Below are 25,930 nucleotides of genomic sequence, written 5' to 3'. Positions count from 1 at the left end.
CACTGCAGTGATGTCATAAAGCAGGGCCATTCAGCCCAGCTGGTCGTCTCCTTGTCCCTTTAAAGGTGGAGAGCCGGGGCACCCTGTCTCCAAACACATCCCACCTGTTCATACTGAGAATCCCCGGGGAAGGCCCAAGGCCCAGAGTGTGGAACACAACCAAGGGGGAAAGAGGAGGAGAGAAGGGGAGGTAAATCAAGGAGTCGGGACTGAGGGACACCAAGCTTCAGTTTTCGAGCCTGTAGACTTCAGGAGGGGAAGACTGAGTTCAGTAGTTTTTGGATCCAGGGAGATAACAAGGAGCAGATGGGGAGACTGGTGTGGATTCCAGCACAGTGAGGATGTAGGGGGAGGGAGATTGTGTCGGGCCATGTACTAGGGGTGTAGGAGGGACAAGAGAGTAAAGGTCAGAGGAGCAATTACTGCAGCGGTGCCCATAAATAGTGAGAGAGAGAGAAGGTGGGGGTTCGTGTGGACCAGGGACAGTCTGTTAAACTCTCTGTTTGCTGTGACCAGTTTTCTTTCAGTTAAAAATGGCCTCCTGTAGCCCAGTGACACAAACAGCCCATTAAACTCCACCAATGGCCTTTGGTCTGGTGAGGTCTCCCTTTGTGAAACATCGGCTGTTGTTAAAGCTTTTCACTCTGACACGCTCACACTGAGAAATGAGCTGCAGAACTGCCGACACCGTCAGCTTTAAGGAGACGTTTCCCTTTGGAGATCGGATTGTACATTGAGTTTGATTAAATTGATGTTAAAGTAACAAGGCTGCTTTGCCCCGTGACAATAAGAGATTATCAGAATATTTCCCATAGGTTAAAATCCAATATTACAGGGACTCACTGCCCTGGAGGGTCGAAGTGGACCCTGTGATATAATAGAATTTTCTGTCCTGTCAGACTTGGACATCTTGTAGATCCATCTTTTAACAAGTTGTGGGAATTCAGTTCTCAGGTGGATTCCACTCAGTTTGTAACAAGTCCTCAATCAGCTCGTTTTATTGTCGAGATATCAAGGACTCAACACATTGCGTGTTTGGGAAACAAAGCTCATTTATTTGACATTAATACAGATTAAACTCCAGCCCAGTTATAGGGGTTACTAACATCAGCTGAAACAAACCCCAACTGTCAGAATGAAAATGGTTCAGTCCTGGATATGATTAACAGCAGCAATAACAGCAGAATCCAAACCCTGCAGTCACTTGTGAACTTGCTGGTGTGTCCGCAGGTTGGACGACTGAGTGAATTCCTTCCCACACACGGAGCAGGTGAACGGCCTCTCCCCAGTGTGAACTCGCTGGTGTGTCCGCAGGTTGGATAAATTAGTGAATCCCTTTGCACACTTGAGGCAGGAGAACGGCCTCTCCCCACTGTGAATTTGCTGGTGTGTCAGCAGATCCTTTGTGCTTTTAAAGCTCTTCTCACACTCAGAACATTTAAAAGGTCTCTTATTAGTGTGAACAAGTTGGTGTGTCCGGAAGTTGGATGACTGAGTGAATCTCATCCCACACACAGAGCAGGTGAATGGCTTCTCCTCAGTGTGAACTCGCTGGTGTGTCTGCAGGTGGGAAGTGATGCGTTATCAATTACTCATAAAAGACTGAGAGTTAAGAGAGTAACTAAAGGCTTTTATTAACAAAAGAATGAAGGTCTGCCTCGAGTGGTCGACCGGTCCAGAAATACAAAGGGCTGGGGAGCAGTCACCTTTATACTAGGACTTGTGGGAGGAGTCAGCCGAGGCATGTCCAGGTATGTACACAGTGGAATACAAACAGTGGTTTACCACAGGAAGAATGAGCAAATCCTTTCCCACACACAGAGCAGGTGAACGTCCTCTCCCCAGTGTGAACTCGCTTGTGTTTCAGCAGGTTGGATGAACGAGTGAATTCTTTCCCACGTACGGAGCAGGAGAATAACCTCTCCCTGGTGTGAGCTCGCTGGTGTGCCAGCAGGTTGGATGAACAAGTGAACCCCTTCCCATATACGGAGCAAGTGAACGACCTCTCCCTGGTGTGAGCTCGCTGGTGTTTCAGCAGGTTAGATGAGTGGGCAAATGTCTTTGCGCAGTGAGAGCACCTGAATGGTCTCTCGTCACTGTGAACTCGCTGGTGTGTCAGCAGGTGGTTCGACTGAGAAAATCCCTTCCCACACACAGAGCAGGAGAACGGCCTCTCCCCAGTGTGAATTTGCTGGTGTTTCAGCAGGTTTGATGATTCTTTGAAAGTCTTCAGGCAGTGAGAACAACTGAATGGTCTCTCCCCAGTGTGACTGCGTCGATGAGTTTCCAGTTGGGACGGGTAATTGAATCCCTTCCCACAGTCCCCACCATCCCAGGAATCAATCTCGTGAACCTTCATTGCACTCACTCTATGGCAAGTATATCCTTCCTTAGGTAAGGAGACCAAAATTGTACACAGTACTCCAGGTGTGGTCTCACCAAGGCCCTATATAATTGGAATAAGACTTCTTTATTCCTGTACTGAAATCCTCTTGTAATGAAGGCCAGCATACCATTTGCCTTCCTAATGGCTTGCTGCACCTGCACATTCACTTTCAGTGACTCATGTACAAGGACACCCAGGTCCCTTTGAGCATCTGCATTCCCCAATCTTTCACCATTTAGGAAATACTCTGCCTTTCTGTTTTTTCTACCAAAGTGGATAACTTCACATTTATCCACATTATATTCCATCTGCCATGTTCTCGCCCACCCACTGAGCCTGTCGAGATCCCCTTGAAGCCTCTTCACAACTGACACTGCCACCTAGCTTTGTATCATCAGCAAATTTGGAAATGTTACATTTAGTCCCCTCATCCAAATCATTGATATAGATTGTGAATAGCTGGGGCCCAAACACCGATCTTTGCAATACCCCACCAGTCACAGCCTGCCATCCTGAAAAAGACCTGTTTATTGCTACTCTTTGTTTTGTCTGTTAACCAATTCTCAATCCGTGCTAGTATATTACCCCCAATTACATGTGCCCTAATTTTGTTCATCAACCTCCTGTGTGGGACCTTATCGAAGGCCTTCTGAAAATCCAGATACACCACATCTACCGGTTCCCCTTTGTCTATTCCACCAGTTACATCCTCAAAGAACTCCAATAGGTTTGTCAAACAGGATTTCCCTTTCATAAATCCATGTTGACTCTGCCCAATCTTACTATTAGTTTCTAAGTGCCCAGTTATTGCATCCTTTATAATAGATTCCAGCATTTTCCCAACTACTGATGTGAGGCCAACAGGTCTGTAGTTCCCCGTTTTCTCTCTTCCCTCCTTTCTTAAATAGCGGGGTTACATTTGCTATCCTCCAATCTGCAGGAACTGTTCTAGAATCTATAGCATTTTGGAAGATGACAACCAATGCGTCCACTATTCCAATGGCCACCTCTTTCAAAACCCTAGGATGTAGGTCATCCGGTCCTTGGGATTTATTGACTTTTAGTCCCATTAGTTTTGCTAGTACTGTTTTTATTACTAATAATAATCTCTTTAAGTTCCTCATTCTCGAAACACCCTTGGTTTTCTCGCATTTCTGGGAGGTTTTTTAGTGTCTTAAGGAAGAGGCCCTAGAAATAGTAGATGCATTGCTGGTCATCTTCCAAAATTCGATAGACTCTGGAACAGTACCCATGGATTGGCGGGTAGCTAATGTTACCCCACTGCTCAAAAAGGGTGGTAGAGAGAAAACAGGGAATTACAGACCGGTAAGCCTGACATCAGTAGTGGGGAAAATGCTAGAACCCATTATAAAGGATGTAATAGCAGAGCACTTGGAAAAAAGTGATCGGATCAGACAAAGTCAACATGGATTTACAAAAGGTAAATCGTGCTTGACTAATCTACTGGGATTTTTTGAGGTTGTAACTGGTAAAATAGATAAGGGAGAACCAGTGGATGTGGTGTATTTGGTTTTTCAAAAGGCTTTCGATAAGGTCCCGCATAAGAGATTAGCGTGTAAAATTAAGGCACATGGGATTGGGGGCAAGGTATTGACTTGGATAGAGAACTGGTTGGCAGACAGAAAGGAAAGAGTTGGAATAAATGGGTCTTTTTCCAAGTGGCAGGCAGTGACTAGTGGGGTACCGCAGGGATCAGTCCTTGGACCCCAGCTATTCACAATATATATTAATGATCTGGACGAGGGAACTAGATGTAATATCTCCAAGTTTGCAGATGACACAAAGCTGGGTGGGCGTGTGTGCTGTGAGGAGGATGGCGAGAAACTCCAGTATGATTTGGACAGGTTGGGTGATTGGGCAGAAGCATGGCAGATGCAATATAACGTGGATAAATGCGAGGTTATCCACTTTGGTGTCAAAAACAGGAAGGCAGATTATTATCTGAATGGCAATAGATTGGGAGAAGGGGAAGTGCAACGAGACCTGGGTGTCCTTGTGCACCAGTCGCTGAAGGTAAGCATGCAGGTGCAGCAGGCGGTTAAGAAGGCAAATGGTATATTGGCCTTCGTAGCGAGAGGGTTTGAGTACAGGAACAAGGATGTCTTGCTGCAGTTGTACAGGGCCTTGGTGAGGTCACATCTTGAGTATTGTGTGCAGTTTTGGTCGCCTTATCTGAGGATGTTCTTGCCATGGAAGGCGTGCAGCGAAGACTCACCAGGCAGATACCTGGGATGGCAGGAATGACATATGAGGAGAGATTGGGTCGATTGGGCTTGTACTCGCTGGAGTTTAGAAGAATGAGAGGGGATCTCATCGAAACTTATAAAATTCTAACAGGACTAGACAGACTAGATGCTGGAAGGATGTTCCCAATGGTCGGGGAGTCCAGAACCAGGGGTCACAGTCTGAGGATAAGGGGTAAGCCATTTAGGACAGAGATGAGGAGGAATTTCTTCACCCAGAGAGTGGTGAACCTGTGGAATTCTCTGCCAAAGAAAGCAGTAGAGGCCAATTCATTAAATATATTCAAGAAGGATTTGGATATATTTCTTAAGGCTAAAGGGATCAAGGGATATGGAGAGAAGGCAGGAACAGGGTACTGAATTTGGATGATCAGCCATGATTTTATTGAATGGCGGAGCAGGCTCGAGGGGCCGAATGGCCTACTCCTGCTCCGATCTTCTATGTTTCTATGTCTTCCTCCGTGAAGACAGAAACAAAGTATTTACTTAAATTTCTCTTCCATTTCCTCATTCCCCATTATAAATTCCCCCGTCTCTGACTGTAAAGGACCTACATTTACCTTCGCCAGTCTTTTCCTTTTTACATACCTATAGAAGCTTTTACAATCCGTTTTTATATTTTTCGCTAGTTTGTGCTCATATTCCATTTTCCCTTTCTTTATCAATTTCTTGGTCCCCCTTTGCTGATTTCTAAAATGATCCCAATCCTCAGGCTGGCTGCTTTTTCTGGCAACTTTATAAGCTTCCTCCTTTGGCTTAATACTAGCTTTAATTTCTTTTGTTAGCCATGGTTGGATCACTTTTCCTTTTGGGTTTTTATGCCCGAGAGGAATACATGTTTGTTGCAAATTATGCATTATTATCTTGAATGTTAGCCATTGTATGTCCACCTTCAAACCTTTTAGTGTAGTCTCCCAATCTACCATGGCCAACTTGTCCCTCATACCCTTGTAGTTACCTCCCTTTAGATTGAAGACCTTAGTTTCAGATTGGACTACATCACTCTCAAACTTAATGTAAACTTCAATCATATTATGGTCACTTGTCCCTAAAGGACCCTTTACCACAAGATTATTGATTACCCCTTTCCCATTACACAGTACCAGATCCAGAATAGCCTGTTCCCTGGTTGCTTCCTCCACATTCTGATCCAGGAAACAATCTCGCATGCATTCCAAGAATTCGTCCTCCATTTGTGGTAATTTGATTTGCCCAGTCAATATGTAGATTAAAGTCCCCCATGATTACCGTATTGCCCTTGTTACATGCACTTCTAATCTCTTGATTGATACTGTGCCCTACATTACCATTACTGTTTGGTGGCCTATACACAACTCCCACCAATGTTTTCCACCCTTTGCTGTTTCTTAGCTCCACCCAAACTGATTCCGGTTCTACATCACGATCTGCCAAGCCAAGATCTTTTATCTCTACCGTACCGATCTCATCGCTTATTAACAGCGCTACGCCACCTCCTTTTCCTTTTTGTCTGTCCTTCCTAAATGAGTACCCAGAAACATTCAGTTCCCAGTTTACCCTGCAACCATGTCTCTGCAATGGCAATTACATCATACCCATTTACTGTACTTCTATTAGTGCCATTAATTCATCCACCTTTATCTAAATGCACGTAGCATTTGCAACAAGTGCCTTCACCTTTGCCTGTTTAATATTTTTCTGCACATTGAGCCTCTTTACTGTTGGCCTTTGTTTCTGCTCCCTACTAGTTTTACAGCCAGTATTTACAGAGGCTGGGACACAGAAAAGCGTCTCATTAAAATCAGATATATTTGTTCACAAAAACCAACAGCCACAAAATACTGAGTAATTCCTCCATTTACAAATGCTCCCTGACCAGTCTCCATTTCTCCTCCATTTCCAGACACTCCGACCAGTCACCATATCTCCTCCATTTCCAGACGCTCCCTGACCAGTCCCCATTTCTCCTCCATTTACACACGCTCCCTGACCAGTCTCCATTTCTCCTCCATTTACAGACACTCCCTGACCAGTCACCCTTTCTCCCCCATTTACAGACGCTCCCTGATCAGTCAGCATTTCTCCTCCATTTACAGACGCTCCCTGACCAGTCAGCATTTCTCCTCCATTTACAGACGCTCCCTGACTCACTTCCTGTCTGTCCCGGAGTTTGGCGCTTTGTTGAGATTCGGGCCGGAGCGAAACGGGAACCCACTGGTGGGGGCGGATAATGTTCACTGCTCTTATAATCGGGCCTGGGGCCGCACTCGGGGTGTGTGAAGCCCGCGTCCCCCCGGGGTTCATTAACCCGCCACCCTCTGACCTGCTGTAGCCTCGCCACCCGCGCATGCTCAGCTCACACTGCCCAACAATCAGCCTCTCCCGCGCATGCTCAGCTCACACTGCCCAACAATCAGCCTCTCCTGCGCATGCTCAGCTCACACTGCCCAACAATCAGCCGCTCCCGCGCATGCTCAGCTCACACTGACCATCAATCAGCCCCTCCCGCGCATGCTCAGCTCACACTGCCCAACAATCAGCCTCTCCCGCGCATGCTCAGCTCACCATCTGTTGTTCCGGTTTAAAGGTCACGCCCGCCCCTCACACAGTCCGATTGCTTGGAGGACCCGCCGCCTGCTCGGTCCTCCAGTCCCGCCCCCGCTCTTCCTATTGGTCCGGAGCTCCCGTCAATCACCCGGGCAGTGTGAGCTGAGCTTGCGCGGATCTTGGCAACAGCCGCTGACACATCAGGTGAGAGAGCTCAGAGAGCGGGTTCATGAACCCCGGGGGGACTCGGGCCGCTCACACCCCGAGCTCAGGCAGCGGGTTCATGAACCCCGGGGGGACGCGGGCCGCTCACACCCCGAGCTCAGAGAGCGGGTTCATGAACCCCGGGGGGATTCGGGCCGCTCACACCCCGAGCTCAGGGAGCAGGTTCATGAACCCCGGGGGGACGCGGGCCGCTCACACCCCGATCTCAGGGAGCGGGTTTATGAACACGGGGGGACGCGTGCTGCTCACACCCCGAGCTCAGGGAGCGGGTTCATGAACCCCAGGGGGACGCGGGCCGCTCACACCCCGAGCTCAGGGAGCGGGTTCATGAACCCCGGGGGGACGCGGGCTGCTCACACCCCGAGCTCAGGGAGCGGGTTCATGAACCTCGGGGGGACGCGGGCCGCTCACACCCCGAGCTCAGGGAGCGGGTTCATGAACCCGGGGGGACGCGGGCTGCTCACACCCCGAGCTCAGGGAGCGGGTTCATGAACCCGGGGGGACGCGGGCTGCTCACACCCCGAGCTCAGGGAGCGGGTTCATGAACCCCGGGGGGACGCGGGCCGCTCACACCCCGAGCTCAGGGAGCGGGTTCATGAACCCCGGGGGGACGCGGGCCGCTCACACCCCGAGCTCAGGGAGCGGGTTTATGAACCCCGGGGGGACGCGGGCTGCTCACACCCCGAGCTCAGGGAGCGGGTTCATGAACCCCGGGGGGACGCGGGTTGCTCACACCCCGAGCTCAGGGAGCGGGTTTATGAACCCCGGGGGGACGCGGGTTGCTCACACCCCGAGCTCAGGGAGCGGGTTTATGAACCCCGGGGGGACGCGGGCTGCTCACACCCCGAGTGCGGCCCCAGGCCCCATTATTAAAACACTCAACATTATCTGCTTCACACACACGGGGTTGGCCTCAGGCCCCGAACAAGAGCCTCCGGGCCGGGCGTTTGCCCCGAGCGGGGCGGCAGCTGCGTGGCTTTCTCCCGGTGACAGGCCTGGGTTAACGGCCGCCATCTTGAGAGGCTCAGGGGGCAGCAGGAACCAGGAGGAGAGAATCTAGTCAATTTCAACAAAAAATGCTGGAAAAACTCAGCAGGCCAGGCAACATCCGTGGAGAGAAATTAGAGTCGACGTTTCGGGTCTAACCCTTTTTCAAAACTGGAAATGAAATAGATCGAAAGGTAGGGCTGGGACAGAACAAAAGAAGTGAAGAGACATTAAGAGGTATTCAAAACGAGACGAGATGGTGATCGGACAGTGGAGACAAAAGACGGCTCAGATTAGGTGTGAAATGTTCTGGCAGAATGGGAGACAGCTGCCATGTGGGAGAGAGAAAAAAAAAGGAAAGGGGGGGGAAGGGAGAAACCGCAAAGGGGTGGATAAAAAATATAAGTAAAAATGTAATAGGGGCCGAGGTTATGATCTGAAATTTTTGAACTCGATATTGAGTCCAGAAGGCTGCAAAGTGCCTAATCGGAAGATGAGGTGCTGTTCCTCGAGTTTACGGTGAGCTTCCGTGGAACAATGCAAGAGCCCGAGCACGGTGAGGTCCGAGTGGGAATGGAGCGGTGAATTAAAATGACAGGCGACCAGAAGCTCGGGGTCACCGTTACGGACTGAACGGAGGTGTTTCGCAAAGCGGTCACCCAATCTGCGTTTGGTCTCCCCAATGTAGAGGAGACCGCATCGTGAGCAACGAATACAGTATCCTAGATTGCAAGAAGAACAAGTAAATCGCTGTTTCAACTGGAAGGGGTGTTTGGGGCCCTGGACAGTGGGAAGCGGAGAGGTATAGGGGCAGGTGTTACATTTCCTGCGCTTGCACGGGAAGGTGCCAGGGGAAGGGGTGCTGGGGGTGATGGAGGAGTGGACTAGGGTGTCTCGGAGGGAGCGGTCCCTACGGAATGCTGAAAGGGGAGGGGAAGATGCATTTGATGGTGGGGTCACTTTGGAGGTAGCAGAAATGGCGGAGGATGATCCGTTGAATGTGGAGGCTGGTGGGGTGAAAGGTGAGGACAAGGGGAACCCTATCGTGGTTCCAGGAGGGAGGGGCAGGGGTGAGGGCAGAAGTGCGGGAGATAGAACGTGTAATGTATATACCTTTATTTAAGGGGGGAACTACTTTTTTGCAGCTCATGTATACTGTAGTACCGGCAGTGACCACACCTGTATATAGCACTGAGTAGTAACCTGTACAGGCAGTTGCAGTGTGAGCCACGTTGAGTAAACACCTGTTGTACCGTTCTCCGCAGCCTGTGTCTTATTATACACGGATGCAAAATTGGCGACGAGGCAGTTTCGAACCTACCTGCAACTCTGCATCACCTCCCGGGGATTCGTTCCTGGAGATCAGTGGATTGGAGGTCAAGGCCAGAGACTCGGGTGTCGACCATGGGCAACCGCCCAGTCATCCAGCAGAGACTCGAGAATTGCGGGGGAGGCTGTCGAGAGCCAGGCTTGGCTTTCCAGTCGAGGTGGTCCAGAGAAACGGGCTGGCAACAGGTAGTGCGCAGACCCTTCCCGGACAGCGGTGGGCTAGAGCCCGACCGAGCGGCACAGCAAAGGGCCGAGCAGCGTCGACGGGGGAGAGAGAGAGAGGGCAGAGCGCACAGGGTGCAGCCGGTGTTCAGGGGCCGAGCAGCGTCGAAGAGAGGGAGAGAGAGACGCGCAGAAACCCGCGAGGCGCCGCCATTGCCACGAGGACCGCCGAGAGCGGCGTTGGCAGCAGCGCAGGAGAAGCGCGCGAAACCTACAGGGCGCCGCCATTGCCACGAGAACCGCCGGGATCGGCGTTGGCAGCAGCGGGGGAGGAAGGAAAGCGCGGGAGATGCCATTTTAAGCCATTGGAAGACGCCATTTTAAACCACACCCAAAATGCCGAAGAGTGGCAGTATCACCGCATTTGACAATGAAGTCGAAGATTGGGCTACATATGTTGAATGAATAGAGGTATACTGCAAGGCAAATGAGGTGTCAGATGACAAGAAAGCGTCGGTATTGTTAAATTTAATGGGTGCAAAGACGTATGGTTTATTACGAAATCTAGTAACCCCAACGAAGCCAATGGAAAAGAGTTTTGAAGACATAGTAACGATACTAAAGGAACATTTAAACCCCACACCGCTGCTGATAGCAGAAAGATTCAAGTTTCACAAATGGAACCAGCATAAGGATGAAAGCAATGCTGATTATTTAACAGAACTGCGCAAACTATCGAAACACTGCCAGTTTGGAGCGGGACTGGCAGATACCTTAAGGGACAAGTTTGTGTGTGGGCTTCAAAGTGAAGGAACCCAGAAACGGCTTTTATCTGAAAAGGACCTTACGCTGGAAAAGGCTTTCAGCATTGCAGTATCATATGAAGCAGCAGCACGGGGCGCTGCAGAGATACAACAGAGACCGCAAGAATATGGCACAAACGAAATGTCATATGGAACACAGAAGTGCTATCGCTGCGGCAGAACAACACACGACCAGAATGATTGCTGGTTCAAAGACAAAGTGTGCAGACAGTGTGGAAAAGTAGGACACATAGCACGAGTCTGCAGGTCGGGAAAGAAAACCAGCAATAAGAAACCTACCAAAGGAAAGTACAAGAAGGTACATAAGATGACGGAGAATAGTTCAGACGAACAAAAGAGTGATAACGACTCCGAAAGCAGGGAACTGAGTTGTCTGAAACTACATAATATGATCACAATGGAGGATCACCGAACCATTTGGGTCACTCTCAAGTTAGCAGGAGTCCAGGTAAAGTTGGAATTGGACCCAGGATCAGCCCTAACAGTCATAAACCGACGGGACTATGAGCGGCTATTCTCACAATACCCTTGAGAGACACAAAAATTATTTTGAAGACGTACACGGGGCAAAAAGTCTACCCCAAAGGAAAAATAAGGGTGACCGTTATATATAACGGTAAGGAAACACCAAAACTAGACCTGTATGTATTGCAAGATGGAGGACCACCATTACTGGGACGTGAATGGATCCGGAAAATACAACTGGATTGGCTTTCCATACAGGCACTGACTAGCTGACAAAAAGGATGATGACGTCACACCTGGGTGACTGTCAAAGATCCTAACTGACGCGAAAGAAGTGTTCCAGCAAGGGCTCGGAACACTAAACGGCATGACAGCGACGATTAAAATTGAAGAAAATGCAAGCCCAAAATTTTTTATGACCTTATGCGACCCGCCCAGCCGTCGAAGCAGAGCTGGAGAGTCTGGAACGTTCAGGTGTACTGTCCAAGGTAGACTGGAGCGAGTGGGCTACACCCATCGTCCCTGTGATGAAAAAGTCGTTGAGCAGCACGCCCGGGGAACCAAGGAAGGTTCGCATCTGTGGGGACTTTAAGGTAACAGCGAACCCGGTCCTTCACACCGTACAATATCCACTTCCGCAGATTGAAGATATTTTCGCCTCGCTATCTGGAGGGAAACGCTTCACTGAGATTGATCTGGCCCAGGCGTATCTGCAAATGGAGGTAGAAGAAGCATCAAAAAAATACCTCACAATCAACACCCATAAAGGTCTCTACCAATACAACCGGCTGGTATTCGGGGTAGAATCAGCTCCGGCTATTTGGCAGAGGGCAATGGAACAAGTCCTGCAAGGGATCCCAGGGACCCAGTGTTATTTGGACGACATCCTGGTCACGGGCGAAAATGACAGTGATCACCTTGCCAACCTGGAGCATGTGCTCACTAGATTGCAGGAATATGGGCTCTGAGCTAACTGCCCCAAATGCGAGTTTTTTAGAAAACAGATCTCGTATTGTGGCCACGTTATCGATAAAGAGGGGTTACATAAGTCCCCAGAGAAGATTGAGGCAGTAGTCAAGGCTCCAGCACCGGAAAATGTGTCACAACTGAGGTCGTTCCTCGGGCTGGTAAACTACTACCATAAGTTCTTGCCAAATTTGTCTACAATACTACACCCACTGAACACCCTACTGCAAACTGGGGTGCCATGGAAGTGGAGTGACGAATGTAGACGAGCTTTCCAGAAGAGCAAAACACTAATCACATCGAAAGAGCTTTTGGCCCATTACAACCCAGCATTACCAATTCGGTTGGCATGTGATGCGTCACCCTACGGCATTGGAGCGGTGCTGTCGCACAAATTCTCGGACGGCTCAGAGAGGCCAATAGCCTTTGCGTCACGATCACTATCCTCAGCTGAGGGTAACTACGCCCAGATTGACAGGGAGGCCCTCAGCCTAGTGTGGGGAGTGAAAAAGTTCAATCACTAACTGTACGGGCAGAAATTCACCTTGCTGACTGATCACCAGCCTCTTGTCTCCATTTTTAATCCGAAGAAGGGCGTTCCGGTGATGACTGCGCAACGACTACAAAGATGGTCACTTTTTCTAGGGGCGCACCACTATGAGATTGAATATAAGGGCACGAAACAGCATGGAAATGCTGATGGGCTATCACACCTGCCACTGCCTACTGCGGAGGAAGCACCAGCAGTGGATCCTGTCGAAATATTCCATTTGACTATAGTTGAATACCTACTGGTAACTAACGCTTGTATCGAAAAGGAAACCCGAAATGACCCGACACTGTCTCGGGTATATGATTTGACGGTGAAGGGATGGCCAGCACATGGCGACTCACTGTTGCCAGCATTCTCGACAAGGAGAGAACAGCTGTCAGTGTGCCGGGGGACCTTGATGTGTGGATCCCGAGTGGTAATTCCACCCAAGTTAAGGGATAGAGTGCTCAATGAGGTTCATGAGGGTCATCTGGGAGGGGTAAAAATGAAAAGCCTAGCCAGGGCTTATGTCTGGTGGCCGGGAATCGATAAACAAATCGAGGACCTGACCAAGAGCTGCTCAGGATGCCAGAAAGTCCAAAATGCACCACCACAGGCCCCTCTACACCCATGGGAGTGGCCCTCATCTCCATGGCAACGAGTGCATCTTGATTTTGCTGGTCCATTCATGGACTCAATGTTTTTATTGGCCGTGGATGCGCACTTGAAATGGCCTGAGGTCATCAAAATGTCCTCCACCACCACGGAGAAAACTATTCTGCATCCTGACAAACTGTATCACGGTATGGTACGGCAGCTGTAGCTCCCATGACCGGAAAGCCCTGCAGCGGGTAGTCAAAACTGCCCAACGCATCACCGGTACCCGGCTACCGACCATAGAACATATATATCAGAAACGCTGCCTACGGAGGGCACGGTCCATCATCAAAGACCCTACCCACCCCAGCCACAGTCTGTTCGCCCTCCTACCATCTGGAAGACGCTACAGATGCATTCGCACCCATACGACCAGATTTAGGAACAGCTTCTTTCCCAGGGCTGTCATCCTACTGAACTCCACAAATAAACACTAAAGCCTGCACATCTGCCGATGCACTTTATTATGGTCATATTTATGCTAATATATATGTACAAATGTATGTTGAAATGTTTAAGTGTCCTAATCCAAATTGTACACTCTCGGGAGCAGCAAGCCTACATTTCGTTGTACTGCACTTGTGCACTAACAATGACAATAAAAGTTGATTTGATTTGATTTATTGCAGTCCTACGGACCATTTTTGCCAGGAATGGCTTGCCAGAACAGATTTGCTCCGACAACGGACCACAGTTTGTGTCCGAAGAGTTCTGGAGGTTCTTGAAAAAGAATGGGGTAAGGCATTACACATCCGCCCCGTATCATCCAGCCACAAATGGATTGGCTGAGAGGTTCGTACAAACCTTTAAGAAGGCAATAAAGGCTATGTACAATGACAACATTCCGCTGCAGCACAAGGCGGACAATTTCCTGTTGGCCTACCGGAATAGAAACATAGAAAATAGGAGCAGGAGTAGGCCATTCAGCCCTTCGAGCCTGCTCCGCCATTCAATATGATCATGGCTGATCCTCTATCTCAATATCATATTTCCGCTCTCTCCCCGTACCCCTTGATGCCTTTTGTGTCTAGAAATCTATCTATCTCCTTCTTAAATATATTCAGTGACTTGGCCTCCACAGCCTTCTGTGGTAGAGAATTCCACAGGTTCACCACCCTCCTGAGTAAAGAAATTTCTCCTCATCTCAGTCCTAAATGGCCGACCCCGTATCCTGAGACTGTGACCCCTGGTTCTAGACCCCCAGCCAGGGGAAACATCCTCCCTGCATCCAGTCTGTCTAGCCCTGTCAGAATTTCAATGAGCTCCCCTCTCATTCTTCTAAACTCTAGTGAATACAGGCTTAGTCGACCCAATCGCTCCTCATACGACAGTCCTGCCATCCCAGGAATCAGTCTGGTGAACCTTCGCTGCACTCCCTCTATGGCTGCGACACATGCAGTCACCAACCAGGCCCCAGCCATGATGTTCTTTAACCGAAGGTTAAGATCTCGCCTGGATTTGCTCAGACCAAACGTATGAAGAGATGTTGAGAGTAAGCAATTCTAGCACATCCATGAGAAGCCAACAAGGAGCTTCAATGTAGGGCAACCAGTCTTGGCCCGCGACTACCGAACAGAAAAATGGCAGCCAGGAACGATATGCACACGGCAGGGGCCACTAATGTACACAGTGGACGTTGGGGAGAGCATCGTGAGACGCCATGCTGACCAGATCCTAGAGTCACAGGAACAAGTCAACCCCATCCCTCGCCCATACGTACCTGGTGATGAACCCGACGTACAGGTCGCATCTACCCCAGAAACAGTAGCATCGGAAGCTGATGAACCAACCGACAACAGGGGGCCAGAATCGCCTCCGCACCAAGAGCAAGACACTCGGGAAAGGCACTATCCAGAAAGGATCAGGAGGCCTCCCCAAAGACTGAATATATAAATAGACTATTTTCAGCTAATGTTGCATGTTAAAAGTGTTAATTGTAATTAGTTTGATATTTAATTGTTAAATGAGTGTTATGGTACTGTTAATCTAAAAGGGGAGGAATTGTAATGTATATACCTTTAAGAGGGGAACTACTTTTTACAGCTCATGTATACTGTAGTACCGGCAGTGACCACACCTGTACATAGCACTGAGTAGTAATCTGTACAGGCAGTTGCAGTGTGAGCCACGTTGAGTAAACACCTGTTGTACCGTTCTCCGCGGTCTGTGTCTTATTATACACGGACGCAACAGAACAGACACGGTCGAGGGCTGTGTCAACCACAGTAGAGGGGAATCCTCGGTTGAGGAAAAAGGAAGACATGTCGGAAGCACTGGTGTGGAAGGTGGCATCGTCAATGAATATTGGTCAATAGCCAATGCGGCGGAGACGGAGAAACTGGGAGAATGGAATAGAGTCCTTACAGGAGGCGGGGTGGGAGGAAGTGTAGTCCAGGTAGCTGTGGGAGTCAGTGGGCTTGTAGTGAATATTGGTCAATAACCTAACCCCAGAGATGGAGACGGAGAAGTCGAGGAAGGGAAGGGTAGAGTCAGAGATGGACCATGTGAAGGTGAGGGAAGGGTGGAAATTGGAGGCAAAGTGAATGAAATTGTCAAGTTCAGGGCGAGAGCAGGAAACGGCACTGATACAGTCATCAATGTATCGGAAAAAGGGGTGAGGGAGGGGACCTGAGTAGGACTGGAACAAAGAGTGTTCCACATATCCCACGAAAAGGCAGGCATAGCTAGGACCCATGCGGGTACCCATAGCAACACCTTTGATTTGGAGGAAATGAGTGGAGTTAAAGGAGAAGTTGTTCAATGTGAGAACAAGTTCAGCCAGGCGGAGGAGGGTAGTGGTGGATGGGGACCGGTGGAAGAAGCGGAGCGCCCTCAGGCCATCCTGGTGGGGGATGGAGGTGTAGAGGGATTGTACGTCCATGGTGAAAAGGAGGCGGTTGGGGCCAGGAAACTGGAAACTGTTAAAGTGGCGGAGGGCGTCCGAAAAGTCACGGATGTAGGTGGGAAGAGACTGGACAAGGGGAGAAAAGATAGAGTCGAGATAGGAAGAGATAAGATCCGTGGGGCAAGAACAGGCTGAAACGATGGGTCTACCAGGGCCGTCCTGTTTGTGGATCTATCCTGGACTCACAGTGATGGCTTTTGTAAACTCCTTTTACAGGCTGTGAGAAGGGCAGCATTTACACACCGCCAACTCAAACCAAGAACAATTTACCTTTATGGAGCACCTTTAAAATATCACAGTAGCGCAGTCAGACAATAATCGACACACATACTTTGTTTGTGGTCCAGTGCACTGACACAAAGTTCCTTCACAACTGTAACAATTTTATTGTGGTTGCTGTGAAGGCTGCGCTCACTCTGCTCGTACACCTGGCCTCCAAAGGATGCAAAACAGGACTAATGCTGCCGAGCTCAGCTCTTTTTGATCAGAAAATATCAACTGTTTCGCCTCGCCAGGAAATGCACAGAAGAGGCAGCAGTGCTCATTGGCTGCCCAGGAAAGTCCTATTTGGATTAAACTCCTTCACCCAGAGAGTGCTGAGAATGTGGAACTTGCTGCCACAGGGAGTAGTTGAGGTGAAGAGCAGGGATGCATTTAAGGGGAAGCTGGATAAACACATGGGAGAACGGAATAGAAGGAGATGCTGATAGGGTGAGATGAAGAGAGATAGGAGGAGGCTCGTGTGGAGCATAAACACTGCATGGACCAGTTGGGCCGAATGGCCTGTTTCTGTGCTGTACAATCTGTGTAATTCTATGTAATAAGAGAGGAAAGAATGTTCCATAGAAACTAGAATTACCTTCTGCATTTTTATCCTGAACTTATAGTGATGACTTTTGTAAACTGCTTTTACAGGTAATATCATCGGCCTTTGAATGTGGAAGGAGAAATGTTTGTCTGTTCTGTCGGTGGGAGAAGTTTTCAACATCAGTGTGACTGGAAAAGCACCGAGACACACACACCCGAGTGAGAGTGTTCCAGTGCACTGACTGTGGAAAGAGCTTTAATCAGTTACACAGCCTGAAAAAACATTGCACCATTCACAGTGGGGAGAAACCATACATGTGTTCTGTGTGTGGATGTGGCTTCAACTGATCATCCAACCTGGAGAGACACAAGGACACCTGCACCACGGAGAAACCATGGAAATGTGGGGACTGTGGGAAAGGTTCCATTACCCGTCTGAGCTGGAAACTCATCGACGCAGTCACACCGGGGAGAGGCCGTTCACCTGCTCCATGTGTGGGAAGGGATTCACTATCTCCTCCAGCCTCACTGCGCACCAGCTTGTTCACTCTAATAAGAGACCATTTAAATGTTCTGACTGTGAGAAGAGCTTTAAAAGCAGAAAGCATCTGATGAAGCACCAACGCACTCACACCGGGGAGAGGCCATTCACCTGCTCTGTGTGTGGGAACAGATTCACAAATTCATCCAACCTGCTGACACATCAGCGAGTTCACACTGGGGAGAGGCTGTTCACCTGCTCCGTGTGTGGGAAGGGATTCACTCAGTCATCGAACCTGCTGACACACCATCGAGTTCACACTGGGGAGAGGCCGTTCAACTGCTCCGTGTGTGGGAAGGGATTCGCTTCATCATCCCATCTCATTGAACACCAACTTGTGCACACTGACGAGAGACCTTTTAACTGTACTGACTGTGAGAAGAGCTTTAAAAGCAGAACTGCTCTGTTGCAACACCATCACACTCACACCCTGCAGACACCATTCACCTGCTCTGTGTGTGGGAAGGGATTCACTCGATTATCCACACTGCTGATTCACCAGCGAGTTCACACTGGGGAGAGGGCGTTCACCTGCTCCGTGTGTGGGAAGGGATTCACTCAGTCATCCCACCATCTGAGACACCAGCGAGTTCACAAGTGACTGCAGAGGTTGGATTCTGCTGTTATTGCTGCTGTTCATCACATCCAGGACTGAACCATGTTCATTCTGACAGTTGGGGTTTGTTTCTGCTGATGTTAATAACTCCTATAACTGGGCTGGAGTTTAATATTCTGGATAGATGTCAAATAAACCAGCTTTGTGTTAAACACATTGTTGTAGATCTTTGTCTTTCCCACCTGAGTGTTTAGCATCACCTGGCTGGAGCTCAGAAAGGACAATCTGGGGGAGGATCGTACGGTGGGAACAGAACTTCAGCCTGGACACAGTCCTTCAGGGCCACACTGAGAGGGGCAAACGGCACTTTGGTCTTTCTCGTCTCTCTTCACTGACAGCTACGTCGCCATGTGGATTAATCTCGAGGCTTGTGAGAAACGTGTTCCAGCCGCGCTCTCCCATGGTTCAGAGCTCCTAGGCATGGAACAGAAGGCTCCTTTAGGAATGTACCCCAGTGCTTTTTCTTTTAATGGCCTTATTAACGTGTGTCGCTACTTTTAGTGATTTGTGTATCTGTATCCCTGGATCCCTCTGCTCCTCCAGCCCATTTAGACTGGGGGGGGGGGGGGAGGAAATTCGGTGGCGCCCCCTTTGGGTCGCTAATGTCGCCGGGACTAATTTTAGCGCCCCAAAAAAGTTAGAGCCCCTGCGCATTAAATTCAGTGGTAGCGCCCCAGGCAGGAGGCGGGGTGCTACTGGAAGCACTCCCCTCCCTCTTGAGGTGCTAACAGTGAATTTCACGGCACTTCGTGCAACAGCACCACGCCCGTCGGCACATAGCACCGTGTCATAGCAGACCTCACTCCCTGATTAAAGGGGAGGGGCCTAGCCATGTGCACACCGGGGCCCTGCTGGACCACCGGGGAGCGGGGTGTCGGATCAAGAGGAGCGCTGGGCTGAGCAATCGCGGGCGGCACCCCGAAGAAGAAAGGGGAAGGGGGCAGGTGTTGGCAGTCGGTCTAAATAAAAAGTTGCTGCCCAACACCTGCCCTTTAAGAGGCGTTGCCGCGGCTGCAGGAACGACCCCTGGCCCTGTCGGACATATCGTCCAGCGATAGATCAGGGGTCACAACCCAAGGTTGCAGCCGGGGTGCTGCGCACGGCGATGACGTCATTGCCACCGGTGCAGTGCCACAGGGAGCTACCAGCTACCGCCGCCGCTAACCTCCCGCTGAATATCGCTGGAGGCACAAAGCAACCCAATTTCACCCCCTTGTCCAAGTAGTGTGTGGTTCCTTATTCTTCCCACCAAAACACACCACCTCACACTGATCTATAGTGAAATTCATTTGCCAATTACACGCCCATTCTGAAATTTATTGATGTCTTCTTGCATTTTGTCTTCCTCAGTATCAATTCTACCTCCAAATTTGGTGTCATCGACAAACTTTGAAATTGTTTTTCTGATTCCTGAGCCCAAATCCTTTATGAACAACAGTGATCCCAGCACCAATCTCTGTGGAACACCACTTCCCACCTTTTGCCAGTCTGAGTAGCTACTCCCAACCCCTACTCTCTGTTTCCTGTTTGTAACCAGCTTGCTATCCATAAAGGGTATGTAAGAGCAACAAGATGACCCAGGTCAGGCCGCGTGGAGTGAAGGGCCAGGCAGCAGAATGGATGGAAAGATGGCTACAAAACAGAAATCAGAGGGTTGGAGTTAAGTGAAGTTTGTTGCGACCTTTCCATTTACACTCACTGGTTCTCCTCCCTCTCCTTCCCTGAAGGTGCTGACTCTGGCTGGGTTCAGTTCTACACTCACTGGTTTTCCTCCCTCTCCTCCCCTGAAGGTGCTGACTCTGGCTGGGTTCAGTTCTACACTCACGGGTTCCCCTCTCCTTCCCTGAAGGTGCTGACTCTGGCTGGGATCAGTTCTACACTCACTGGTTCTCCTCCCCTGAAGGTGCTGACTCTGGCTGGGTTCAGTTCTACACTCACTGGTTCTCCTCCCCTGAAGGTGCTGACTCTGGCTGGGTTCAGTTCTACACTCACTGGTTCTCCTCCCCTGAAGGTGCTGACTCTGGCTGGGTTCAGTTCTACACTCACTGGTTCCCCTCCCACTCCTCCCCTAATGGTGCTGACTCTGGCTGGGTTCAGTTCTGCACTCACTGGTTCCCCTCTCCTCCCCTGAAGGTGCTGACTGTGGCTGGGTTCAGTTCTACACTCACTGGTTCCCCTCCCTCTCCTCCCCTGAAGGTGCTGACTCTGGCTGGGTTCAGTTCTACACTCACTGGTTCCCCTCCCTCTCCTCCCCTGAAGGTGCTGACTCTGGCTGGGTTCAGTTCTACACTCACTGGTTCCCCTCTCTCTCCTCCCCTGAAGGTGCTGACTCTGGCTGGGTTCAGCTCTACACTCACTGGTTCCCCTCTCTCTCCTCCCCTGAAGGTGCTGACTCTGGCTGGGTTCAGTTCTACACTCACTGGCTCCCCTCCCTCTCCTCCCCTGATGGTGCTGACTCTGGCTGGGTTCAGTTCTACACTCACTGGTTCCCCTCCCTCTCCTCCCCTGAAGGTGCTGACTCTGGCTGGGTTCAGTTCTACACTCACTGGTTCCCCTCCTTCTCCTGCCCTGAAGGTGCTGACTCTGGCTGGGTTCAGTTCTACACTCACTGGTTCCCCTCCCCCTCCTCCCCTGATGGTGCTGACTCTGGCTGGGTTCAGTTCTACACTCACTGGTTCCCCTCCCTCCCCTCCCCTGAAGGTGCTGACTCTGGCTGGGTTCAGTTCTACACTCACTGGTTCCCCTCCCTCTCCTCCCCTGAAGGTGCTGACTCTGGCTGGGTTCAGTTCTACACTCACTGGTTCCCCTCCCTCCCCTCCCCTGAAGGTGCTGACTCTGCCTGGGTTCAGTTCTACACTCACTGGTTCCCCTCCCTCTCCTCCCCTGAAGGTGCTGACTCTGGCTGGGTTCAGTTCTACACTCACTGGTTCCCCTCCCTCTCCTCCCCTGAAGGTGCTGACTCTAGCTGGGTTCAGTTCTACACTCACTGGTTCCCCTCCCTCTCCTCCCCTGATGGTGCTGACTCTGGCTGGGTTCAGTTCTACACTCACTGGTTCCCCTCCTTCTCCTGCCCTGAAGGTGCTGACTCTGGCTGGGTTCAGTTCTGCACCCACTGGTTCCCCTCGCACTCCTCCCCTGAAGGTGCTGACTCTGGCTGGGTTCAGTTCTACACTCACTGGTTCCCCTCCTTCTCCTGCCCTGAAGGTGCTGACTCTGGCTGGGTTCAGTTCTACACTCACTGGTTCCCCTCCCACTCCTCCCCTGAAGGTACTGACTCTGGCTGGGTTCAGTTCTACACTCACTGGTTCCCCTCCTTCTCCTGCCCTGAAGGTGCTGACTCTGGCTGGGTTCAGTTCTACACTCACTGGTTCCCCTCCCTCTCCTCCCCTGATGGTGCTGACTCTGGCTGGGTTCAGTTCTACACTCACTGGTTCCCCTCCCACTCCTCCCCTGAAGGTGCTGACTCTGGCTGGGTTCAGTTGTACACTCACTGGTTCCCCTCCCTCTCCTCCCCTGAAGGTGCTGATTCTGCCTTGGTTCAGTTCTACACTCACTGGTTCCCCTCCAATATGTGACCCATGTGCCCAATCTACATGTGTGAACCTCGACAGTGAGTGTCGACAGGGTGTTCCACTGTCCTCACCTGAGGCCTCACACGTGCATTTTCCAGCCGGGTCACTGGACCCTCCTCCCAATGGCTGAGTGGGTAAAGTCACCGCCCAGTGCGACTGAGTCAAAGTAACAGGAGGGGCCCAGGTTTAATCCCGTCTGTGTATCCTCCCCGTCTAATTCACGGTAAAAGCTGTTTACAAAAGTCGTCACTGTAAATAGGAACATAGGGACAGGAGTCAGTCATTCAGCCCCTTGAGCCTGTTCCGCCATTCAATGTGATCATGGCTGATCTGTATCTTAACTCCATCTTCCCACCTTCATTCTGTAACCCTTACTATCCTCGCCTAACAAAAATCTAGCACATAGTTTTGAAATTTTCAATTGGTTCCCAACCTCAGCAGCTTTTGGGGGAGAGAATTCCAGATTTCCACTACCCTTTATGGATATAAGAAATAGGAGCAGGAGTCGGCTATAGGGCCCCTCGAGCCTGCTCTTTCCCGCCCTATCCCCATATCCCTCAATTCCTTTAGTGTCCAAAATTCGACCTCAGTCTTGAATATTCTCAATGACTGATCACCCACAGCCCTCTAGGTAGAGAATGCCAAAGAGTCACATGCCTCATCTCAGTCCGAAATGGCCGACCCCTTATCCTGAGACTGTGACCCCTGGTTCTCGACTCTCCAGCCAGGGGAAACAGCCTCTCAGCATTGGTGTGAAGTTATGCTTCCTGACATCACTCCTGAATGGCCTGGGTCTAAATTCAAGGTTGTGTCCCCTTGCTGTGGACTACCCCACCAGAGGGAGTAGTTTCTCTCTATCTACCCTATCACCTCCTTTAATCATCTTAAACACCTAAATTAGATCACCCCGTAATCTTCTATATTCAAGGGAATACAAGCCCAGTCTGTGCAGCCTGTCCTCATAATTTACAAATCTCAGCTCTGGCACTACAGGATAGAAATTCTCAACAGTTCTAGTTTCTCGGGGACATTCTTTCCTCTCTTGCCCCTCCTAAACTGTAAATCCACCGTCCCCCACACTCTCCCCCGTCCCACACACTCTCTCCCGTCCCGCACACACTCCCCCGTCCCGCACACTCTCCCCCGTCCCACACACTCTCCCCCGTCCCGCACACTCTCCCCCGTCCCGCACACTCTCCCCCGTCCCGCACACTCTCCCCCGTCCCGCACACACTCCCCCGTCCCGCACACTCTCCCCCGTCCCGCACACTCTCCCCCGTCCCGCACACTCTCCCCCGTCCCGCACACTCTCCCCCGTCCCCCACACTCTCCCCCGTCCCGCACACTCTCCCCCGTCCCGCACACTCTCCCCCGTCCCGCACACTCTCCCCCGTCCCGCACACTCTCCCCCGTCCCGCACACTCTCCCCCGTCCCGCACACTCTCCCCCGTCCCGCACACACTCCCCCGTCCCGCACACACTCCCCCGTCCCGCACACTATCCCCCGTCCCGCACACTCTCCCCCGTCCCGCACACTCTCCCCCGTCCCACACACTCTCCCCCGTCCCACACTCCCCCGTCCCACACACTCTCCCCCGTCCCACACACTCCCCCCCGTCCCACACACTCTCCCCCGTCCCACACACTCTCCCCCGTCCCACACACTCTCCCCCGTCCCACACACTCTCCCCCGTCCCCCACACTCTCCCCCGTCCCACACACTCCCCCGTCCCACACACTCTCCCCCGTCCCACACACTCTCCCCCGTCCCACACACTCTCCCCCGTCCCACACACTCTCCCCCGTCCCACACACACTCCCCCGTCCCACACACTCTCCCCCGTCCCACACACTCTCCCCCGTCCCACACACTCTCCCCCGTCCCACACACTCTCCCCCGTCCCACACACTCTCCCCCGTCCCCCGTCCCACACACACTCCCCCGTCCCACACACTCTCCCCCGCCCCACACACTCTCCCCCGTCCCACACACACTCCCCCGTCCCACACACTCTCCCCCGTCCCACACACTCTCCCCCGTCCCACACACCCTCCCCCGTCACACACTCTCTCTCCCGTCCCACACCCTCTCATAGCCTCATCCTCGCTGTTTGAAATCCAGATTCATCGCAGGCTCTGAATTTTCTCCCTTTCTATCCTGAAGGTGTTGTGTGATGGTGGGGTTCGGCCCCAGTCACTGTCTGCCCTCCAGTACCTCACCAAGTGGTAATTCTGAGCTGTGAGCCTATACTGAAGGTGCTGTGTGATGGTGGGGTTTGGCCCCTGTCACTGTCTGCCCTCCAGTGCCTCACCGAGTGGTAATTCTGAGCTGTGAGCCTATACTGAAGGTGCTGTGTGATGGTGGGGTTTGGCCCCTGTCACTGTCTGCCCTCCAGTACCTCACCAAGTGGCAATTCTGAGCTGTGAGCCTATACTGAAGGTGCTGTGTGATGGTGGGGTTCGGCCCCAGTCCCTGTCTGCCCTCCAGTACCTCACCAAGTGGTAATTCTGAGTGGTGAGCCTATACTGAAGGTGCTGTGTGATGGTGGGGTTTGGCCCCTGTCACTGTCTGCCCTCCAGTGCCTCACCGAGTGGTAATTCTGAGCTGTGAGCCTATACTGAAGGTGCTGTGTGATGGTGGGGTTTGGCCCCTGTCACTGTCTGCCCTCCAGTACCTCACCAAGTGGCAATTCTGAGCTGTGAGCCTATACTGAAGGTGCTGTGTGATGGTGGGGTTCGGCCCCAGTCCCTGTCTGCCCTCCAGTACCTCACCAAGTGGTAATTCTGAGCTGTGAGCCTATACTGAAGGTGCTGTGTGATGGTGGAGTTTGGCCCCAGTCACTGTCTGCCCTCCAGTACCTCACCAAGTGGTAATTCTGAGCTGTGAGCCTATACTGAAGGTGCTGTGTGATGGTGGGGTTCGGCCCCAGTCACTGTCTGCCCCCCAGTACCTCGCCAAGTGGTAATTCTGAGCTGTGAGCCTATACTGAAGGTGCTGTGTGATGGTGGGGTTCGGCCCCAGTCACTGTTTGCCCTCCAGTACCTCACCAAGTGGTAATTCTGAGCTGTGAGCCTATACTGAAGGTGCTGTGTGATGGTGGGGTTCGGCCCCAGTCACTGTCTGCCCCCCAGTACCTCACCGAGTGGTAATTCTGAGCTGTGAGCCTATACTGAAGGTGCTGTGTGATGGTGGGGTTCGGCCCCAGTCACTGTCTGCCCCCCAGTACCTCACCAAGTGGTAATTCTGAGCTGTGAGCCTATACTGAAGGTGCTGTGTGATGGTGGGGTTCGGCCCCAGTCACTGTCTGCCCTCCAGTACCTCACCCAGTGGTAATTCTGAGCTGTGAGCCTATACTGAAGGTGCTGTGTGATGGTGGGGTTCGGCCCCAGTCACTGTTTGCCCCCCAGTACCTCACCGAGTGGTAATTCTGAGCTGTGAGCCTATACTGAAGGTGCTGTGTGATGGTGGGGTTCAGCCCCAGTCACTGTCTGCCCTCCAGTACCTCACCAAGTGGTAATTCTGAGCTGTGAGCCTATACTGAAGGTGCTGTGTGATGGTGGGGTTCGGCCCCAGTCACTTTCTGCCCTCCAGTACCTCACCAAGTGGTAATTCTGAGCTGTGAGCCTATACTGAAGGTGCTGTGTGATGGTGGGGTTCGGCCCCAGTCACTGTTTGCCCCCCAGTATCTCACCAAGTGATAATTCTGAGCTGTGAGCCTATACTGAAGGTGCTGTGTGATGGTGGGGTTCGGCCCCAGTCACTGTCTGCCCTCCAGTATCTCACCAAGTGATAATTCTGAGCTGTGAGCCTATACTGAAGGTGCTGTGTGATGGTGGGGTTCGGCCCCAGTCACTGTTTGCCCCCCAGTACCTCACCAAGTGATAATTCTGAGCTGTGAGCCTATACTGAAGGTGCTGTGTGATGGTGGGGTTCGGCCCCAGTCACTGTCTGCCCTCCAGTACCTCACCGAGTGGTAATTCTGAGCTGTGAGCCTATACTGAAGGTGCTGTGTGATGGTGGGGTTCGGCCCCAGTCACTGTCTGCCCTCCAGTACCTCACCGAGTGGTAATTCTGAGCTGTGAGCCTATACTGAAGGTGCTGTGTGATGGTGGGGTTCGGCCCCAGTCACTGTCTGCCCTCCAGTACCTCACCGAGTGGTAATTCT

The 25,930-nt window shown here is 51.4% G+C and overlaps 2 protein-coding genes and 2 pseudogenes across 2 annotated transcripts in view; 3 read left to right on the top strand and 1 right to left on the bottom strand.

Moving 5' to 3' along the window:
* LOC147119212 (uncharacterized) overlaps window positions 1–1,061 on the top strand; it is a 42,616-nt pseudogene extending 41,555 nt beyond the window's left edge.
* Window positions 1–25,930, bottom strand: part of LOC147119209 (uncharacterized) — a 139,291-nt pseudogene that overhangs the window by 73,660 nt on the left and 39,701 nt on the right.
* Window positions 1–25,930, top strand: part of LOC147119210 (uncharacterized) — a 96,216-nt gene that overhangs the window by 61,266 nt on the left and 9,020 nt on the right. The gene's annotated exons all lie outside the window — the stretch shown is intronic.
* On the top strand, window positions 7,256–18,388 carry LOC147119211 (uncharacterized). Its single transcript, XM_085984911.1, has 2 exons — window positions 7,256–7,380; window positions 17,144–18,388. The coding sequence occupies exon 2, from the start codon at window positions 17,368–17,370 to the stop codon at window positions 18,175–18,177; it is 810 nt and encodes a 269-aa protein (XP_085841037.1). The 5' UTR covers window positions 7,256–7,380; window positions 17,144–17,367; the 3' UTR covers window positions 18,178–18,388.

Source organism: Somniosus microcephalus, chromosome 4 (assembly GCF_052327205.1).
Source record: "Somniosus microcephalus isolate GS21.2 chromosome 4, FLI_Smic_1.0, whole genome shotgun sequence".
Lineage (NCBI taxonomy): Eukaryota > Metazoa > Chordata > Chondrichthyes > Squaliformes > Somniosidae > Somniosus > Somniosus microcephalus.
Note: the sequence above shows the minus strand (reverse complement) of the source record. Positions and strands in the feature narration are given on the sequence as shown.

Bases quoted from the DNA above. Each gene is read 5' to 3' on its own strand.
- LOC147119211 (XM_085984911.1), top strand. From the start codon at position 17,368: ATGTGGCTTCAACTGATCATCCAACCTGGAGAGACACAAGGACACCTG.